This window comes from Ruditapes philippinarum, unplaced genomic scaffold (assembly GCF_026571515.1).
Source record: "Ruditapes philippinarum isolate M1 unplaced genomic scaffold, ASM2657151v2 ctg4226_1_1_1_1, whole genome shotgun sequence".
Taxonomy (NCBI): domain Eukaryota; kingdom Metazoa; phylum Mollusca; class Bivalvia; order Venerida; family Veneridae; genus Ruditapes; species Ruditapes philippinarum.
Genome location: NW_026859295.1, coordinates 1 through 20,814, shown reverse-complemented (window position 1 = coordinate 20,814; position 20,814 = coordinate 1). Strand labels below are relative to the sequence as shown.

Sequence of the window (20,814 nt, the reverse complement as noted above, 5' to 3'; positions counted from 1 at the left end):
ATTAAAAAATATGTATGTTCAGTAGATTAATGTTATAAATATTATTATCGAACTATGAATTTACATGCAAGCCACAATGTTTTTGGATATCATTATAGTTTCATTTCATGCAGCAAATTGGTTTCAATACGTGTTTTATGTCTGTAATAAATAAAACGGCAATTTTAAATATTAATCTAATATTCTTTAATTGTAAACATATAAACAAATGAAACCAAACCGTCATCATTATACTAAGAGTGTCATATTTTTAACATTCTATATGATAAAAATCAGTTACTACACAATTATTAATGATTAGTTGAATATCAAAGTCTATGGAACTTGCTTACACCGATGCTTGATTCGGCTAAAAGCAGTATTCACAGAGACCTTAGTCCCCGGTAAATATCACTTTAGCCGGTCCATAGACTTGAATATTCACCGACATCTTCATAATAATTATATCGTAACTGTTATACTAAAAAAAAAACTTTTTTGGTAAATTTGTCCGATCATTATTTCCTTTGTCTTTTCAGAATCTTAGCTCTTAGTAAGCATACCACAAATGACATTGTATCATAGTTTGGGGACCTTTCCATTTAAAATGTGTCAGAATTAAATCGTATACATACGATACACATGCACAGTGCGTTAACTGGAGTGCAGGTATTAGTTACCCGCACTCCAGAGCATGCCCAGGGGATGGGCCCATTTAGTCTGGGGTTTACTTATTGTGACGACAGGGAAAGGGATAGCGTCAGAAATACCATAGATGCTCGTTCTTTGGTTACTTTTGCTGGGGTTTCATATTGTGACAACGGGGAACGTTTTTATATTTTGACATTGGTACAAAAGAGAAAGAACATCATAACACTCGGCAATCTGCTACGCCCCTTGTACAAATCAGAAAGCCTCGTGTTTCGATACTCTTTCTATTACAAAGAAATTAGTTTGTTTTCCTATTCTGGCATTTAAATACCTTTTTCAAAACGTGTAAATGTTCTGTTAGATGGGAAGCAAGACGCCTATTCATTTCATTTATTATTATTATTTACAGAAAGAACGCTTTACGTTTTGTATTCGCTAGTTAGCTGCTGAACCCCGTAAATCCTTAATCAATTGGTTTCTTTTTATAGACGGATCACACGTAAAAATTATTGATATTAATACTGCCAACTACATAGAATAGAGTGACCTGTCACTTTTTGATGGCTATGACCATGTCTGGACCAATCACAACAATTGGAAATTGTAAGTAATAGAATAAATATGTATACAGTCTGTAAGATTGACATATATCTCTTATCTAAACATTTGCTTTAACAGTTCTACTTGCGTAAAGTCATGAATAGACTTTATCTTATCCCAATGTACATTTCAAATTACGAAATGTAAGATCTTAAATTGGAAGATATTTACAAACGTACGTATAATATTTACAACGAATATTTAAACAGTTATGTGCATGTGCCATTATTTTACATTACTTAACTTCCTTCGATACGAAAAGGGCGAATGATATAATAACACTTAAAAAAATTCCACTGAGGTATTTTGACATGATATATTTTCCGATAATTTGTACAATTGAATGTCGTTTTGAGAACAAAATTTCAGATCATTCCCTCATCCCATGGTTTTCCAGAATAATAGTTTTATTCAAAAACTCTTTTCACTCCGTCGTGCATAAAATTGTCAACACTTTCGATTTTCAGTTTAATTTTGAGTATATTTTGATAACATCCTTTGTTTAAGCACTTCGTTGATCTTTGTGGAAAAATCATGTTTTTAGGCTTTTTGACCTCAGTATAGCCCCTTTAATGTGAGGAAGTAAGAAGCACATACTGCTTGCGTCCGATGACTAAGTCTTAATGATTAAATGAAACACCACATAGTAACATGTTACTATTTTAATTATTATTTCCTTTTATTTCAGTTATTCAGAAATGACTTATTATTACTGCGAGGGGTGCTTAACTGCCACTGTTGTTTTTGGGAGTGTGACTTTAGGTTTTCAAATCATAATACTAATTTGCATATGCTGGATATGTTGTAGAAGAAAAACTCAACGAGACGGAATAGTTATTCAATCTACGTCACAAATGCAACCTGGTTAGTCCTGTGTCTCTACAATTTCATTTTTAATGATAAGTTGTATTGTTAGGAGGTTTTTAGTAGCTTTTTTTCTTTACTTTTGATTCGAACCAATTTGATATTGACAATAACGCACGGAAGGGCAACTGAGGTCTACCTCTCTCCATCATTAAAACAGGAAAGTCGCCCAAAAGGCTTATACTGTGTTGGTTCAACGTAAATACCAACAACAACAGAAAACAAAAGAAACTTTGCAGTCGTAGAACTAGCTGATAAGTTAATATATTTCATGGACAGATTGTTTGATAGGGGATTAATTTATTCAGTGTGAAGGGCACCTGTTTATATTCTGAAGCCCGTTTGCCTTCCGCAAACATTCAGACTCTTCATAAAAGACATATAAGTGTATTATTTTATATATACGAAGCAATATTGCAAGATAAAGATTAACTTCACTTTGTTTAATAAATTATCTTTTTTAAAAAGCTCTTATATCAGAAGTTTTATAAAATATATCATGAAAGGCATAAAGCTACATTTATTTGAATGTAAGAAATGGACCGAACATAATTTTTCATGCAAGAAATATCTTGCTGATGCAAATGAATTAAAGAATAATATTTGATTATTCCTTAAACATCAAACGATTTCATTTGTTTTATGGACTATTTCAGGGTCAATTATGATGTCACAAGGTCAAAACTTTCATCAAAACCAGTGTCAAGGTCATTGTCAACATACCATAGCGGCGCCATCTACAGTTCAGCAAGGTGTTAATGATTGCAGATATTAGGCACCACAAAACATGTGTAACATTTTTGCTAAAACAATCTAATTAGTTTCATGTAAATTGCAGAAAATATGCTGAAATAATCTGAATGCATATTTTACATGTAATCATTTACAAGAATAAATGTATTATAGTGAAACAGCCAAGTTTTCTTTTTTTTAAATATTAGAGGAAAGGAATTTACATAAGTCACATTTGACATGCGTTTTCTTCAATCCATGACATTTTTCACTATGTTTGTTTTCACGTCGGAAGAAAGGAAATAGAAGATATTTGTTTGTTTTGCATGTAAGATCAAATTCACATATATCTCATTGAGTGGGCACACGATGCACTATTTTCACACGTGACGTAGCCATTCGTGATACATACCAGCTACAGTGAAAATTATCAAACATAGTTTCACTGTGAACATTTTCACATGTCACTTTCCACTGCAAACCGTGTAATAATAATCGTTTAAATCAAATAATACGTGAAATGATAACCAAACTCTCTCATTATTATATTTTCTAATTGTGTTTTCATGAAATCGAAAGTAAGTAGTTTTATAGTCAAACATAAACACAATCCATTCATGGAAAAATAACAGATGCGAATTTCTATATTATCTTAAATTTGATCAGTACGTTCCTCCATTGATATGTAATTATGTGAAGTTATTATTGAACATAAAATAAATACAAACTCTCTGATATGTGAATTTATTAATACTCCTAAGAGTCCAAGGGTAAGAATAATTCGTTGATTCCGATGCCGTATCGTTATTTTTAAAATATTTGAAACTTTGTGTTTTATTACATTATATTGATTCTAATGATCTTTAAATTCGTGCGCAGGTTTTATGCAAAATACGTCACACAAATGTCTTTCTAAATGACTGAGGTTTGAGCTCACGTGGTATATCGGCGTATCAGTCAATGCAATTCCCTTATATCAAGGTTTTAAATCAATTAACTGGATGCTACTTAAAGCATAAGCGCAACTTTTTAAAGAGTTAATTTTCTTTTCTTTTATTTTCCAATACATCCTAAATATTGTTCACTAATACAGAGCTTACAAAATTCATAGTACCTGTTATGAATAAGATTATCTATTTATAATAATGACTATTTTAACATCATTGCATCATTCAATACTTTATTTTATGCTTTTCAGTGGATTACTAATTTATCCGTGAAAATTATATTTGGTAATTTCACAGTGAAAATTATCAAAATATAATTTCACTCTTTTCAATGACGAAACTACTTTTTTAAGATTTTCCCCATGTGGTACCTCAATTTTATTTTTGCTGACAATTCTGACAATATCAGGCTGTTTAAAGATAAAGCAAAGCTGAAATTGATAAATAACTTAAATGTCAAAAGTAATAAAAAGAAGAAAACTTACTTCTACATGTGTTCTATTCATTCAAATTCCAATCACCGAATTTCGTCTCTAAATTTTTTTGTTTCATTTTTACAATCTGAAAAATACATTCCTTCCCCATGCAAAACTGCTCGTGATGACATTTGGGCATATTAAAGTATCCTACGAGCAATAACTGCCGTATGCTTTATGAAAAATTGAAAAGCATTGACAGCCATCACTCGAAGAATAAGTAAAACAACCCAGCGTTCTTGAGCAAGCTTCCAAGTTTTCCATTTTCCTAGCTCCTTTTCTGAATGTTTTCACATCTGTCAACACTTATTTTTTGTCTGTTACAATCCTCAAATAAGTTTTCTTTCTTTTAAAAAGGTGTATGACTAACAAATCCAAATTATATCCCTCTGAATCTTACACAATTATTTTCCTCCCATGAAATACACAACTTTAAAAAATGGCTGCCGCTTACAATTTACAAAGCCAGGTCTAATATAAATTCGCAGTAAGTAACAGAAATATGGATGGATGGTTGGACTTTTTCTCCTACAAGAATTGTTTGTTTTTATTATTAAAACAAGCGATCATTCATATTTTTTAATAAAATGAATAAATATCACCGTCATTTAACGTTGATTGGCGGACTTATTTTTCAGCTCAAGACTTCTTGTTTTTAATGAGAAATTCCGACTAAATGGGGCTCTCAATGGGGGAAACAGTTTTAATATTAACGTTAAAATTATGGAAATTTCGTTTTAACTTGTTTTTAAGCATAAAATAAAAAGAAAATTTGTCTGTTTGTTGTGTAAGATGTAATTTTATTTCATCTCGTGAACTTTAAAAACAGTATTCTCACTCGTGGCTACACCACTCGTGAGAATACTGTTTTTAAAGCCCACTCGATGAAATAAAATTTCATCTTACACACAAACAAACAAATATCCTCTATGTAATAAAAATAAATTATTTGAAGTGGACGATGATAACATTACATACAAAAACGCAATGTTTATTATTATTATAATACGCTGCACTCAATATCTCCATTAAAACAAATAGGGCAATCAAATGCATTATCACACGATAGATACACAGCATTAAAACGAATGCTTGTACGTGAGATATGACGGATTTAAGAATGGACGTCAGGAAAATTTCTTTGCTAAAGCTCAATTTATTTTTATCAATTATCTTTTTGTATTAGCACGATAGAGTGGAAATAGACCTAGATATGATTTTTTTTTGCATTTCAGTTTAACAGTGTACGGTTTAGCGTTCAATGCTGTCTAATTAATAGTTCGGTTCCTTCGGTCTTCGTGATTATATTCCTACGTTTTTGAACTCGAACCGTGCATTATTCTAAAACATTGTAATCAAAATTTAAATCATGTCGACATAAAATATTATAAGTAATGCATGGATATTTCATGACTTGTTATTAACACACAAAGATCCAAACTATCAACATGTCTAATGCCATGATATTCTACTTTCTACACATGTTTGTGATAATGGTCAACGAACGATTAATAAAACGGGACTCTGGTTCCCATAGAACCACGTGCTTAACATTCAAAATAAAAGTGCTCATGTATTTATATGTTTAGATATTGTGGCAGTCATTATTATTACCATCATTATTATTTCGAACATTAACAAACCATACATGCAACGTTTTGGCAAGCTCAGTAAATAATTTACCCTTGTACTAATAACACGGAGGGTTTTGAAAAACACGTGTCGTGGAAAAGAAGCGCGCCAATAAGTCTTTGTCACCAGAGTCGCAGTCTTTAATATTCATCTGGTTGCAGCCTTAATTTTTAACTTACAACTTCGTATGTAAATGGAAAGCGTTAAAGTGCATTATGTGACATGTAAAGGTGTATAATATTTGTTTTGTTATAATACTACTCCACCGCCGCTGCGATGGACTCACTCTATGACCAGTGAGCAATTCCCGCTCTATGAACACATCGTCCGATGTTATAAATTCCGAATTTTATCTTTGAAATGTAGAAATAAGTCTTTGTAGGGGGCGTGGCTAGTATCGTACATTTGCCACTTCCGTTTATGAAAAGGCTTTATCAAACGATTTTAAATTTTGAACGTTATTTAGAAAATTGAGAAACAGGTTATCCTAAATAACGTCAAAAAAAAACAAAAAAAAACCGACAAAATTTAAAATAGTTCACGCTCGTTTCAATGGACGGTACTGGTAAGTGCGAGCTTCAGTCCACAACCCCTAGCACTGACTTAAGCAAAAATCGGCAATTCAAAATTTAGTGTTTAAATCCATTTTTTTAAGTTTAGAAATCCGTGTCTTGAAGCATTAAAATCACAAGTAGAATATACGCAATAAACCTATATAAAAAATGTTCTTATCGTTTTCTAAATAGATCCGGCCCGCTATTTCCTGTTTAGAAATAAGATAACATGTTTCACAAAAGGGTTCATATTTTGACATTTAAATGATTTAATATGCTTATTATAAAAAGAATATTCTGACTTACTAATTAGTTTATAAATTGGTCTACTTTAAACTGGTCTATTATGCATTTCTTTTTCCCATATTAATCACAAAGTTACATGCAAATAAATATATTGTCGACGATATAATTGTGTCGAAGTCAGGACGTAATCTTACGGAAAACATTGTTCTTTAAAATTTGTTTTGGCAAGCTATCGTAAGGGAAAATGATTGCTGTTTTACTTGTTCAAATAATGTGGCAAGACAAACAAAAACGGTTTTATTTTACAAAATATGTGATAATGTTATCTTAAACGCTAAACAAGGCCGCAAATTAGTATATATATTTTCGGCTTAAGTTAGCATTCAATTCGGATGTATACATCAGAGGACACAGGTGAGTAATACATATGTCTAATATTTATATACAGTTCAAGTCACACCGACACTTTGAAAATGTGCATGGTGACCTTCCAGTTTTATTGGTAAGAGACGACCTCAAGTGCCCCTCCGTGCGTTATTGCAGGAGAAGGCACACGAGTAGAACCACCGACTTTCTTTTAGCTTGTTAGATAGCTTGTTTATATGAAACAATTCAAAATTCCTTGTGGTACTCGAACCCAAATCGGTGCAGGACAAGTGTTTCGAAATCAACGAAATCAACTTTAAATTATCAGATACGAATTGCCATCATAAATCATAACCTGTTTCATGTTTAAAGAAACATAATGGCGTGCCATTGGCTACAAAATGTTTAGTAAAGGTTCTTTGTCAGTTTTGAAAAATGTTATTGAATTTAAAAGTGCTATTAAGTACTTTTATTGCTTTGTTTGAGTTTTTTAAGTTTGCAGTCTTTTATTTTGCGATCTTAATTTAATAATTATGTTTTATCGTTTGTTCATTATTGTCCAAATTACTGTTTCTTTTACATTCCTTGTCTGTTTTTGCGTGTTTGATTCGTTAATCATTCGTTTCCCCTTTTTTGACAATTATTATTCTGATCGTTCCATTTTGTTTCTGAAATGTTGTCAATGTGGCAATGGAGTCTCTATTTGTTTTGTTTGTCTAGTTAATCAAGTTACATTTGTTGAACCTTTCTCTAATATTGCAAATTGGACCTTTAAGTTTAATTGTTTCCTTGACGTGTTCAGTTATATTTTTACAAGACGATTGCGAAATGAGATTAAATATCCAAACACGAAGTATGGACGCATATAGGGTGCATATAAAAGGCCTGATAGTTATTTTATTTTTGATTATAATATGTCCAGATTATGTTCATAAATTGTTTTGTTTACTGTTACGTTAGGTAAATTGGAAAACACATTTTTTCAGATAAAAATGTCGTATAGTCAAAGAAATACCGGATACTATGACAATTATAACGGTAGTAGCGAGAGTGGTTGTATTCTGTCAATCATTATCTTTGGGAGTTTAATACTATTTCTTCTGGTGGTAATATTGATCACCATATGTTGGATTTGCTGTAGAAAAGACAACCGTAGAGATGGAATAGTTATACATCCGATGACACAACCGCACCATGGTGAGAGTTTTCTTCATAATATTAATTAGATATAAATACTTTTTTCATTTTGCTGTATGTTTGTTACTTATTTTAAACGAAATTTAATCAATCCGGTGGAACATTACGTTTTCCCGCCGTTGAAACATGATAATTTTAGTCACCTTGTAATAGATGGCTGGTCAGTGTTCAAAGTTGATCTTTCCGTTATTTTATGAGCACGGCCAACTTTTGAAATTAACGATTGAAAACTCTTACTTTGCTAAATTCTTGTGCCTAAAAACACAAAAGATAAAAATAATAGAATATTCGTTTTTACACTCGTATTGAAAAGGCGATTACCATAGTAATGCATTGTTATTTGATCTAGCTGATCTAGCTTTAATTGTATGATTCACTAAACACTAGACAATTTTTACATAAAATCTCCACACGAGCGCGGTAGCTTTTGTGATAAAGTCCATTGTTGCTATTATATCTATGTATCAAATAAACGCTTGGACATTTCAAATATCAATGCGTTCTTCAACATACAAAATATTTTTTTAAACAACTTATAATATGATAAGAGTATAAAGGCTGGCCATTTTATCACAACATGATGAAAAAAACACAAGTAATTTGTTTAATAATAATCATAGTGTATCACCTGGCTTTTAAATGCGTATTGTTGTCTTAAGTTTCTATATTTATGGCTTCATTTTGATTTATTCTGTACATGCCTTTTGCAATGAATAGATTAATGATTAAACACAATTTTTCGCATGGTTACAATTTTGCAAATCATCTAATTATTGATATATTTTCTTTTCATATTTAGTAATAGATAGTAAATTAAATGACTTAAAGGCTTTCAAAATGCTGTTACATGTATCTTTAAAAACCCAATGTCTTCATTTGTTTGGAAAGAAAATGATTAATCGAAACATTTCTTTCAAAAGATGTTATGACACCCTTCAATTTTAGGGCAATATATCAACTCTAGTATCAGATAAATGTACGTACATATATATGTATACATGACTTTGTATGTTATATAGCTCCATAAATACATGTGTACTTGAATATTGTAGGATCGGTTATGTACACCCAAGGCCCCAGTTACCAACATGCACAATGTCAGCAATGCTTGCCACCAGCGCCTGACAATGGTCAACGTATGGCAACGGCACCGGCACCAAATCAGAATCAAGATTACGTGAACAGAAATTCAGGTCCAACATGTCCAAATACCATAGTTAACATGTGATAGATAAAGACAAATAACAATATGTTGCATAATAGTAAATGCCTATGACTATTTGAAGAAATTAGAATACTTATGTACACTTGTATTGATGACAAAATGTAAAAGGCATTTTTCAATTTAGTTTGTAGTTTAAAACTGTTTTCCACGTTTAATAACATTTTCCTCACAGCCTCATAACATAGTCACAGAAATATTTGCTAAATTGTAGCAAGTGCACTTCAGCAATTGCATCAGAAGACCTACACATGTGTTGTTATTGATACAATATGTTATATATGTATTTTTGTTTATTACATTGTATTCTTTTAATTTTATATAAACGCGTCTGTATTAAATCTCAAAGCAAACTGTATTGTCAATCATAAAGCAGTGTATGTCTAATTGGGATACGACTGCATGTTAAATTTTGATAGTATGTACAGACATCACAAATTTTTATACTTGAAACAAATAATCAAAAGACAAATAATTAAGATATTTTTATTCTTCTTTTCTCTCAATTTGTATAGATACACATTTGATTGTGTTTTTTTTTTTTTGCTGTTTTTTTACAAATTGGATTTTGTATTTCCTTCCTCTGTATTTCAAATTTGTTCACACATTTTATCCTTTGTCATAATTGTGAATTATCTCATTTAACTATTACCTTTTATTGTGCCATCTACTCAAAGCATGATTTCTTATATTTACAACCACGGTTATTTTACAAAGGTCAGTTTATGTACCCAAAATATTTTTTTATCAATTGTTTGTTTCGTTAACACGATAATCTTATCATTAAGCATATATCTACGTTCAAACATCCAAATTAGCAGAGCGTTTAAATCTATCATTGCATATGCGGTCTAGAAGTGCCATGATATATGACATAGGCGGTTCCACCAGCAAAACATGTTTTTCAAGAACTCAAACGTTTACTGGTAGGTTGCTCATTGCATTTTACGGAGCAACTATATAAGGTTAACTTTTAAACTATAGTGAGAAAACATGAATTGATGTAAAATAATCAAGAAATCGTATTCAATGATCAATATCTAACATTAAATGTGTTATAAATTACAATATTGTATAGCCACCTCTTATCTGCAAACAAATCAGTTATGTGTAGAATCGTTTAATATCTTTGAAAAGCGAATTAAAACTGTCGCAATGAAATGGCATGTTAGATTGTATTACGAAAAGGTAAAATGTAAATGCATTGAATGATTAATGTATCATAGCGTGTTGCAGTTTTATTTTATCTAAACGCGTTCACATGATTTCTCATTGGAAAGAAACGTTAAGGCCGTTATTATGTTGGATCCATAAGATAATTAGAAATAAGACCATTTACATGTATTTACATTTATTTGTAAGCAGCAAACATCTAAATCCAAAGATAGAGAGGATAGTTGGATAGAAAAAGTCATGCATTTACACTTACAATATTAGTTTTAAAGATTTTGACAAGTAATATGGTCCTACATGAACTCAGAAAATCAAGGCTCGTTCGAGTACAGAAATTCAGCTCCTCAAGACACGTGTTTAACACTCAAATATAAAGTGCATAAAGAAGATTTACACGACACTTTGCTACTGAACAAAATTGAAAAGTATAACTGCATGTCAACAATAAATAGGGACACAAATTTGCAGTTTTATTACTTGTAACATATATAAAAATATGCGTAATGTTTTGTTAAGTAACCGTCGCAGATTTAACACGTTATTTTTTAGTTAAGATCAAAACCATGATTAACACAAATGCACAAGTACGTGATTTTCTTACTCTTGTTACTTTAAATAAAAACAAATTCATCCATGATCTAAACTGGTTATGAGTATCATTTGACAGATCAAAGTCTGCCCTCTGAACATAAGTACATATAATATGACGTCAATTTGACGACATCAGACAAGCTTGCTGACAGTTAAAGAGCTGGGTTGTTGGTACGGATTGCTTTTGATGTTATTATCAAAACGTCAGCGTAATTTGTATAAACACCCAGTAACTGTTTCTGAAAGAAAAATTCAAGGTATAAAAATAATTATATTTATCAACAAGTGTATTAAATGTCAACAAGTGTATTAAATGTATTAATACACATCAGCGACGGAGGAAAGCGATATTCTGTTCTTAATGAATTATGACAGTTGGACAATAGCGGGCTGATTAACCGTCTAATAATTTCCTGTGTCAGAGGCGAAATCTAATAGCAAGCAAAATGGTATTTGAAGTAAGTCTGATATGGCGATAAGGTTATTGTCTACATGCAAATAAACAAGTGTATTGATTAATATTTATCACCGGCCATACTCTGCCGTGTATATGCAAATAAATAAGTGTAATGATTAATATTCATCATCGGCCGTACTCTGTTGTGTATAAACCTCACTGGCAAAATTCTCATGTCTTCGTTTTAAAATTGTCATTCATTATTTTGTAAATGTCCTCAAAATGAATACATTTGGCAGTCATAGGAACAAAACTGTTCTCCTTGTAAAGAATATAATGGTGGTTTCCTAACTTGACCCACGTGGGTCAGGTTAGAGCGTTAAGATTTCACAATAGTTGTCATAGTGAACATTGAAAACGTGTCAAATGACTGACTTAGACTTTTCCGATCATACAACATCCAAAATATCTACAATTGTAACTTTCAGTGTTTGTTCAAGTACATGACTAAGTCTTGTTTTAAAACTACTCGTGATTCTGTCGGCGTCAAAATTACGTTAAATATATATAGATGTATTTACGCTTAAAACCAAAAATATGTGGAATTGATACAGAAATTCATGACTGAACTTTAAAAAATGTCATTTAAGCGTGATTTGAGTACACAAGATCATTCTAATATTTTTGTCACTAATTTGCCTGAGTATCCCTTTAATGCTTTAAATTTTATGGCTAACAAATATGTTATTGTGTAAGTAAATCTGAAATAATGATAAGATTATTTTCCACCTGCAAATAAAAGCATTGATAAGATTATTTTATGCCTGCAGATAAAAGTACTGATAACATTATTTACTACCTGCAAATTAAAGTAATGATTTTAAGATTATTTTCTACCTGCAAATAAACAAGTTGTATGCGACAGCCTTATCTTATTCAATCATTTTATAAAATGCTTTGACAGATTGTTGCAACAGGAAAAGAATTGCAAATACTTTTGCTTACCGCAACCTTACATTTTGATATGTACGTGTACAAATAATTATTATGTTCTGTTGATAATATGGCAGTATTCATGTTACCTTAAGTGCGAAATCACCGTAACAAATTATATATATTTCTGTTATTTAGTGGATAATTGCTTTAAAGACGAACAAAGGTAACAACATACTTTATATTTTCATTTAAAAACTATTGATATGATTGATTTTCTTTCTATATTTCTTTTGAAATTCATCTTTATATTGAAATTAATAACTGATTTTTCTATATTTTTATTAAATTTCATATTCTGATGTATAAAACGATTTTTTAAAAAAATCTTATCTTCCACGTTTGGTTACACTCACTTTATTGCAGTCTGGATTTAAAGAAGGTCTAAAGCCACATTGTCTTCAACTGTGTCTTATAAAATATGTACATAATTAGCACAAACCATAGTAATTAAAATCACATCTGATTTAAACGGCATAAGGAAACGTTAAAATGTACATTATATAAACTATAAGGAATAGCTTTGAAGTTCTTTCTTTAAAGAACATTTGCACTTTTTAATTAAATTTGCAATCGTGATCGTGTACTCTTTTTTTTCAAGACATCAATAATTTAACTACATTATTGATCCTGTTAAAATGTTGTGTTTTACCTATTCAATTTTCAATTTTGATCCTTTCATTATATATAAGATCCTGATAATTACAAAATTTGTATTCCTTCTGTAAATAAATACGAGTTACATGTAAAGGTTTGCTTACATTAAAAACCTTTTATTTATTGAATGCCTTTAATTCGATAGCAGAATAAAACTTATATAAGTTAACCTAATACCATACCACACAATACCACCAATTTTATATATTTATTAATTCAGATAATGAATTTACTGTTTGTTTTATTTTTGCAGAATAAAAATGTCCTATTATCGAAATGGCAACAGTGGTACATATTACCACCATGATCGCGATTGTTGGGGTGCCGAATTCGCAATTTATGTCTTCGGGGGGATAATAGTATTTCTCCTGGTGATCATTTTGATCTGTATATGTTATATTTGTTGTCGCAAAGACAGTCGTCGTGATGGAATGGCTATTTATCCGATGGCACCTCCGATGATACAACCACAACATGGTGAGTAATCTATCGAACAATTTTACATTTATTTATTGAAGAACAGTCGCAGAAAAAACATCGATGAAATTGTAAGGTAGTCACCTTTTACCCGCCGCCTTTTAAAATGGTATCTGTTAATAACGTTAAAAATTTTAACTTCTTGATTTGAATTACCTCTAAATGAAAGATATTTTAGCAAACAACATTTGTAATGCATTTAAAAAAACAATGATGCGCAATAGATACACTGTCACAAAATTGGTATTATGATGAAACCTTGAAGGTTAGCCAACAGAACAATTTATAAAATAGTTGCAGTTTGGTTTAATGCGCATGCTGATGGAAGGCGGCAGTAAAAGCATCCTAAGGTCCACTTCTTTGGCCTTGTTTATTGATGTACGTTTGTTCGTTTGGATAATAAGAAGTATATAATATCACCTATCATAGCAAGATATTGTTTGCAACATATGTATGAAATTATAGTGAACACTTGCATGTAATTAGCATTAATATTAATATTGCTCTGTTCTGTATAGAATTTATACCTTTAGCCTTACTATGGTACTGCTGTTTGAATGTTTCAGGAGGTGTTATGTACACACAGGGCCCGAACTGTCAACATGTTCAATACCAACAACATCAACCGCCTGCACAGGTTCATGTTAATGCCCAACGTATGTCTACAGCACAACCAGGAAACCGAAACGATGTCTCCGAGTGCAGAAATACAGCACCACAAAACACATGTTTACCACTTGAGTAGAAAGAATCGTAGACTAATAAGAAAGAATAAATGATGTGTAAGGCAATGTACCAGATCGTTATACTTGTCAACATTTCGAAATATTGAAGTGTATGACATGTTTTATGCATATAAACAGTCAATAATGTACATTATCAACCTGAACTTATAAACATTTGCACTTACAAACATCAACAAATTCTAAAGCTGATAACAGCCTGATTTGCCAATAAACTTTGAAAACTTTGTAGTTTTAAAATAAATGTGAGAGTATAGCAGTTGTTTGTCCGCTCATGTCCATAAACTCACGAAATCAAAGTCAAGAATGGTATTATTATGAGCACCAATTTTCACAGATTATACGTATACCCTGAAAGAAATTGCTTTTATTTTTTATTATTTGTTTCACTAACTTGATAATTATTTAAGTGTTTCTTTATTTCTGTCTATTTTATCACCACATCAGAGTTGTTTGTGCCGTGTGGAGGCCATAAAAAGTTACCCCGTAAATTCAATCAGGGATGTTACGTATATTTGCGATCCTTAAAGATTATTCTTCACGACATTATTGTTGCATGCTTGTGGTACGTATGTTTCAGTTCTTCCTATTCGGCTATTTTCTATTTTTTCTAACTTGCATATTGTGTAATCACCCTTAGGGCATAATGTAGAACTCGTATGCAATGATCAATATCTTAAATCAAATGCGTTGGCAACATTTTAATAAATTACAATACTGTGTAGCCACCTCTTATCTGCAAACAAATCAGTTATGTACAGAATCGTTTAATATCTTTGAAAAGCGAATTGAAACTGTCCGTAATTATATGTATAATAGATTGTATTACGAAAAGGTAAAATGTAAATGCATTACATGATGAATGCATCATAGCGTGTCGCATTTATTTTATCTAAACGCGTTCACATGATTTCTCATTGGAAAGAAATGTTAAGTCCGTTATTATGTTGGATCTTTAAAATAATCAGAAATAAAAGATCATTTATTTACATTTATCTTTAAGCAGTAAACATCTAAATCCAAAGATAGAGAGGAAAATTGGATGGAAAAAGTCATGTACACTTACAATATTACTTATAAAGATTTTGATCCTATTATGGTCCTATTATGATTATGGTCCTATTAAAATCTCAAAAAATAAGGGCTCTATTTCGAGTTCAGAAATTCAGCTCCATAAGACACGTGTTTAACACTTAAATACAAAGTACACGGAGAAGATTAACACAACATTATCACCGTGCATATCCAGTAACGCTGGAATATGCAAATAGCGCAAACGTGACGCCGAATCTGTGCAACGCTATTGCCAAAACGAATAACACAGTAAGTAAACGAACCAAAATATTTTATTCTAAATCAAATTTAAAGAAATGAATAACCGCATACGGCTGCTACGACATTATACTTAAACAAGCATTGCAATTTTTGTTTTTAATATGTTTACTTTTTAGATCGTTGGAAAGACAACCTGATTACTGTTTTGAATGGAGTTTTGTGTTTTGTCAAATGAATATGTACATTTAAAACATTTAAAACTTTATTTTTTCATATGCTGTATACCTAAGACATTTGTAAATATACTGTGCCGTATAAAAATAGAAGGAAGCTCGTGAAATAGCTTTTAGCGACATTTAATGAGATCACCTCCGTTGCTTCAGTGCTACAATCACGAAATCGGCGTTGCCTCGTAAAAATGGTCTCAATTACGTTATATCTGCTAAATTACGTATTGTATGTCACGAGTAGATTGGAAAATCTATAAGGTACACCGAAAGAAAAGATCATAAAGAAATATGTACGTTATTGTATTTTAAGATATTAACTAGACTAAAAATCGCCATCAATACCCTAGTCAGGTCGTCATTTACACGAATGATCTTGAAAAATAAACATGTTCATGGAAATATTTTTGATGAGGTTTAAAGCATAATGTCTCAGCAACAGTATGCTCATTTCTTCTAATTTGATTTACAATAAAAATGTTGGTCCATTTTTTTTTATCGCAGTGCTCGTTTTGCCACTTAATTGCTCAATTCTGTGTTAATTTTGCACAATTCCAGCGTTATTTGCACTTTCCTGCGTTGCTGGATATTCACAGGGATTATCCTACTGAACAAAATTGAAAAGCATAACTGCATGTAAACAATAAAAAGGAACACAATGTTGCAGTTCTATTATTTGTAACATATCGAAAAGAATTTTTATAATGTTTTGTTAAGTGTCTTTCGCAGATTTAACACGTTATTTTTTAATTAAGATCAAAACCATTAAAACAAATACGCCAGCGCGTGAATTCCATACACTTTGTATAAACAGAAACTAAATCAACCATGATTTAAAATGGTTATGAGTTTCATTTGACCGATAAAATCGGACCCGCAGATAATATTACGTCAAATTTGACGACATCAGACAAGCTTGCTGAAAGTTAAAGAGCTGGGCTGTTGGTACGGATTGCTTGATTTTATTATTAAAACGTCAGCGTAATTGATTAATCTCCTGTTTCAGAGCTAACAAAAAATTATATTTGTATAGCGATAAGGTTATTGTCTGCCTGCAAATAAACACGTTTGATTCGACAGATTTATCTTATTCAAGCAATGGTTTGATAGATTGTCGCAAGAAAAAAACAAATGCCAGTATTAATTTCTTTATACCGCAGCCCTACATTTTGATAGGTACTTTTGTTTTATGTGCAGTTTTCATGTTATCTTAAGAGCGGAATCACTGTAACAAATAATCATTTGTATTATTTAGTGGATAATTGCTTTAAAAACGAACAAAGGTATGTAACAACATTCTTTTTCACATAAACCGCGGCACAGGAGTGTAATAAAGCCATTTAATAAAAACGATATTACACTATAGTGTGTAATTATACTTTGACGTGACATCACTTTCGCTTTATATAAACATAGCGTTAAAAACGCGCTAATGTTAGCGTTACACTATAGGCACGTCATTGAAAATTACTCATTTTAACAGTTTACTGTTCTTATTTTATATATGTGATAAATAGAATATTTGTGTAGATTCAATACTCAATCTATTGAACTCGTTGAATAAAACAATATTATGCTCGCCAGAGGCTCGCATAATATAATTTTATTCAACTCGTTCAATAAATTTAGTATTAAACTACACTCATTCAATATCTTCTATTTATATTTTCATTTTAAAACCAAATGTTAAGTCAATATATTTGCATGTCCATAATGTTCAGAACAATTCAGATAATTGATATTTTTCTCTATATTTCTATTGAATTTCAAACGCTGATATTTTTGATTTTCGTTTATTGTTATTGAATTAAATACGCTGATTTTTTCTGGTATTTTCCAGACTCATCTTGTCGTCCACGTTGAGGTACACTCGTTATATTGAACTCTGATCTTAAAGAATGTCTAACACCATATTGTCTTCAATTGTGTTTTGTAAAACATGTACACAATAAGCAAACACCATAAGAATTAAAATCACACCCGATTTAAACGGCATAATATATACATTATATAAACTATAAGGAATAGCCTTGAAGTTCTATGATAAATGAAAAATTTCCCTTTTTGATTAAATTTGCGAACGTGATATTGTACCTATTTAATTTATCATGTAATCAATATTTTAACAACATTATTAATCCCGTTAAAATATTGTGCTTTAACTATTCAATTTTCATGTTTGATCTTTTCATTTAAGATAAGATCCTGATTTATCAATGTCTGTAGTAAAGAAATTTGAGTCACTTGTAACGGTTTGCTTACATTAAAAGCCTTTTATTTATTGAATGCCTTTTTAAATCGATAACTGAATTAAACTCAAATAAGTTATCTTATACCATACCACACAATACCACCGCTTTTTATATATTTATTTATTCAGATAATGAAATTTCTGTTTGTTTTCTTTTTGCAGAATAAAAATGTCCTATTATCAAAATGGCAACAGTGGTATATACTACTACCATGATCGCGATTGTTGGGGTGCCGAATTCGCAATTTATATCTTCGGGGGGATAATAGTATTTCTCCTGGTGATCATTTTGATCTGTATATGTTATATTTGTTGTCGCAAAGACAGTCGCCGTGATGGAATGGCTATTTATCCGATGGCACCTCCGATGATACAACCACAACATGGTGAGTAATCTATCGAACAATTTTACATTTAATTTATTGAAGTACAGTCGCAGAAAAACATCGATGAAATTGTAAGGACTGGTAGTCACCTTTTACCCGTCGCCTTTTAAAATGGTATCTGTTAATAATATTAAAACGTTTAATTTCTTGATTTGAATAACCTCTAAAAGAAAGATATTTTAGCAAACAACATTTGTAATGCATTTAAAAAAACAATGATGCGCAATAGATACAATGTCACAGAATTGGTATTATGATGAAACCTTGAAGATTAGCCAACAGCACAATTTATAAAATAGTTGCAATTTGGTTTAGAAGGCGGCAGTAAAAGCATCTTAAGGTCCACTTCTTTGGCCTTGTTTATTGATGTACGTTTGTTGTTCTCATTTAACTCATTTACATAAAGTACTTTTGACGAAGATACTAATTAAGTAGTACACTGTTCTAATAGACTGATACATTTTTTCCTTCTATTTACTGCTTTTTTGTTCCCCGTCTATTCGAAGAAAAAGGGGGATATAGAAGCATCTCCGTCCGTCTGTCCTTCCGTCACATTTTCGTGTCCGGTCCAAAACTTTGTCATTTATGAAAGGAATTTGATATAACTTGGCACAAATGTTTGTCATAATAAGACGATGTGTCATGCACAACAACAAGAACCCTACCTCCGAGGTCAAGATCGCACTTGCTCATTCAAGGTCAACATTGTCTATTTTAGGGTATATTTCATGTCAGATCTATAACTTTCTTATCTTTCAAGGGATTTTGTAAATACTTGCCACAATTGATCACAATAATGAGACAACGTGTCATGCGCAACAACAGTTCACCTACCTCCAAGGTCAAGGTCACACTTGGAGCTCAAAGATTAACATAGTGTGTTAAAGGGTATATTTTGTGTCCAGTCAATAATTTTTTATCAAAGGATTTTAAAAATACTTGGCACAAATAGTCACTTTAATAAGACGATGTGTCATGCGCAACACCTGCATCCCTGTCTGCAAGGTCAAGGTCACACTTAGAAGTCAAAAGTTAACAGAGTTCCAGGGATTTTGAAATAACTTGGCACAAATAGTCACAAAAATAAGACTATATGTCAAGTACAACACCTGCAACCTACTACGACTACGACTACTTCTACTACCACTACCACTGCCACTGCCACCGCCACCGCCACCTTTCGTCCATGTATCTACCTTTTCTTATGTCGAGAATTATTTCAATTTTACAAAGGACTTATGTCTTATATGTTGGACTCTCTCAGCTCCCCTTTAGTATCCTTTGCAAGTTATTTCTTACGTAGAACTTGATGTAATTATTTTGTATCTTCTTCTAAATATATCTAAATATATGCAGGTACAATTGAAGTTTCTCACTTAATATCTTTTCTAGAAAGTATCTTGGATAATAAGATGTATATAATATCACCTATCATAGCAAGATATAGTTTTCAACATGTGTATGAAATAGTCAACACTTTAATGTAATTAGAATTAAACGAAGTCTAACACTATGTCTATTTTAAACCTCACATGATATTCAAATTGATGATAACATTCGACATTTGACTATGTGGGCAGCAATACCAACAACACAATAATAGGCCTCCACCACCTCCCCCCGAATTATTATTGCTCTGTGCTGTATAGAATTTATACCTTTAGCCTTACTATTGTACTGCTGTATGAATGTTTCAGGAGGTGTTATGTACACACAAGGCCCGAGCTGTCAACATGTTCAATACCAACAACATCAACCGCCTGCACAGATTCATGCTAATGCCCAACGTACGTCTACAGCACAACCAGGAAACCGAAGCGATGTCTCCGAGTGCAGAAATACAGCACCACAAAACACCTGTTTACCACTTGAGTAGAAAGAATTGTAGACTTTTAAGAAAGAATAAATGATGTGTAAGGCAATGTAACAGGTCGTTATACTTGTCAACATTTTGAAATATTGAAGTGTATGACATGTTTCTGCATATAAACAGTCAATAATGTACATTATCAACCTGAACTTATAAACATTTGCACTTACAAATATCAACAAAATATAAAGCTGATAACAGCCTGATTTGCCAATAAACTTTGAAAACTTTGTAGTTTTAAAATAAAATTTTATGTGATAGTATAGCAGTTGTTTGTCCGCTCATGTTCATAAACTCACGAAATCAAA

General features: G+C 31.5%; 1 protein-coding gene and 1 long non-coding RNA gene across 7 annotated transcripts; both read left to right on the top strand.

Annotated features, from left to right (window-relative positions):
• The first annotated feature begins 1,305 nt into the window (after positions 1 to 1,305).
• On the top strand, positions 1,306 to 3,027 carry LOC132755980 (uncharacterized). Its single transcript, XR_009629272.1, has 3 exons — positions 1,306 to 1,405; positions 1,919 to 2,094; positions 2,751 to 3,027. It is a non-coding gene; the product is annotated as an uncharacterized LOC132755980 (long non-coding RNA).
• Positions 3,028 to 8,036: 5,009 nt separating this feature from the next.
• On the top strand, positions 8,037 to 20,774 carry LOC132755972 (uncharacterized). 6 transcript variants are annotated; one of them, XR_009629271.1, is made up of 4 exons: positions 12,589 to 12,786; positions 13,531 to 13,754; positions 14,049 to 14,122; positions 14,321 to 14,815. XR_009629271.1 is itself a non-coding variant. In XM_060746912.1 (2 exons), the coding sequence occupies exons 1-2, from the start codon at positions 8,040 to 8,042 to the stop codon at positions 20,510 to 20,512; spliced, it is 384 nt and encodes a 127-aa protein (XP_060602895.1). In that variant the 5' UTR covers positions 8,037 to 8,039; the 3' UTR covers positions 20,513 to 20,774. The 6 variants fall into 6 exon arrangements, 3 of the variants coding, with proteins under 3 accessions (XP_060602895.1, XP_060602894.1, XP_060602896.1); XR_009629270.1 differs by lacking the exon at positions 14,049 to 14,122 and having other exon boundaries at positions 12,604 to 12,786; positions 14,321 to 14,805; XR_009629269.1 differs by lacking the exons at positions 13,531 to 13,754; positions 14,049 to 14,122; positions 14,321 to 14,815 and adding exons at positions 18,413 to 18,636; positions 20,334 to 20,748 and having other exon boundaries at positions 12,616 to 12,786.
• The last annotated feature ends 40 nt before the right edge of the window (positions 20,775 to 20,814 follow it).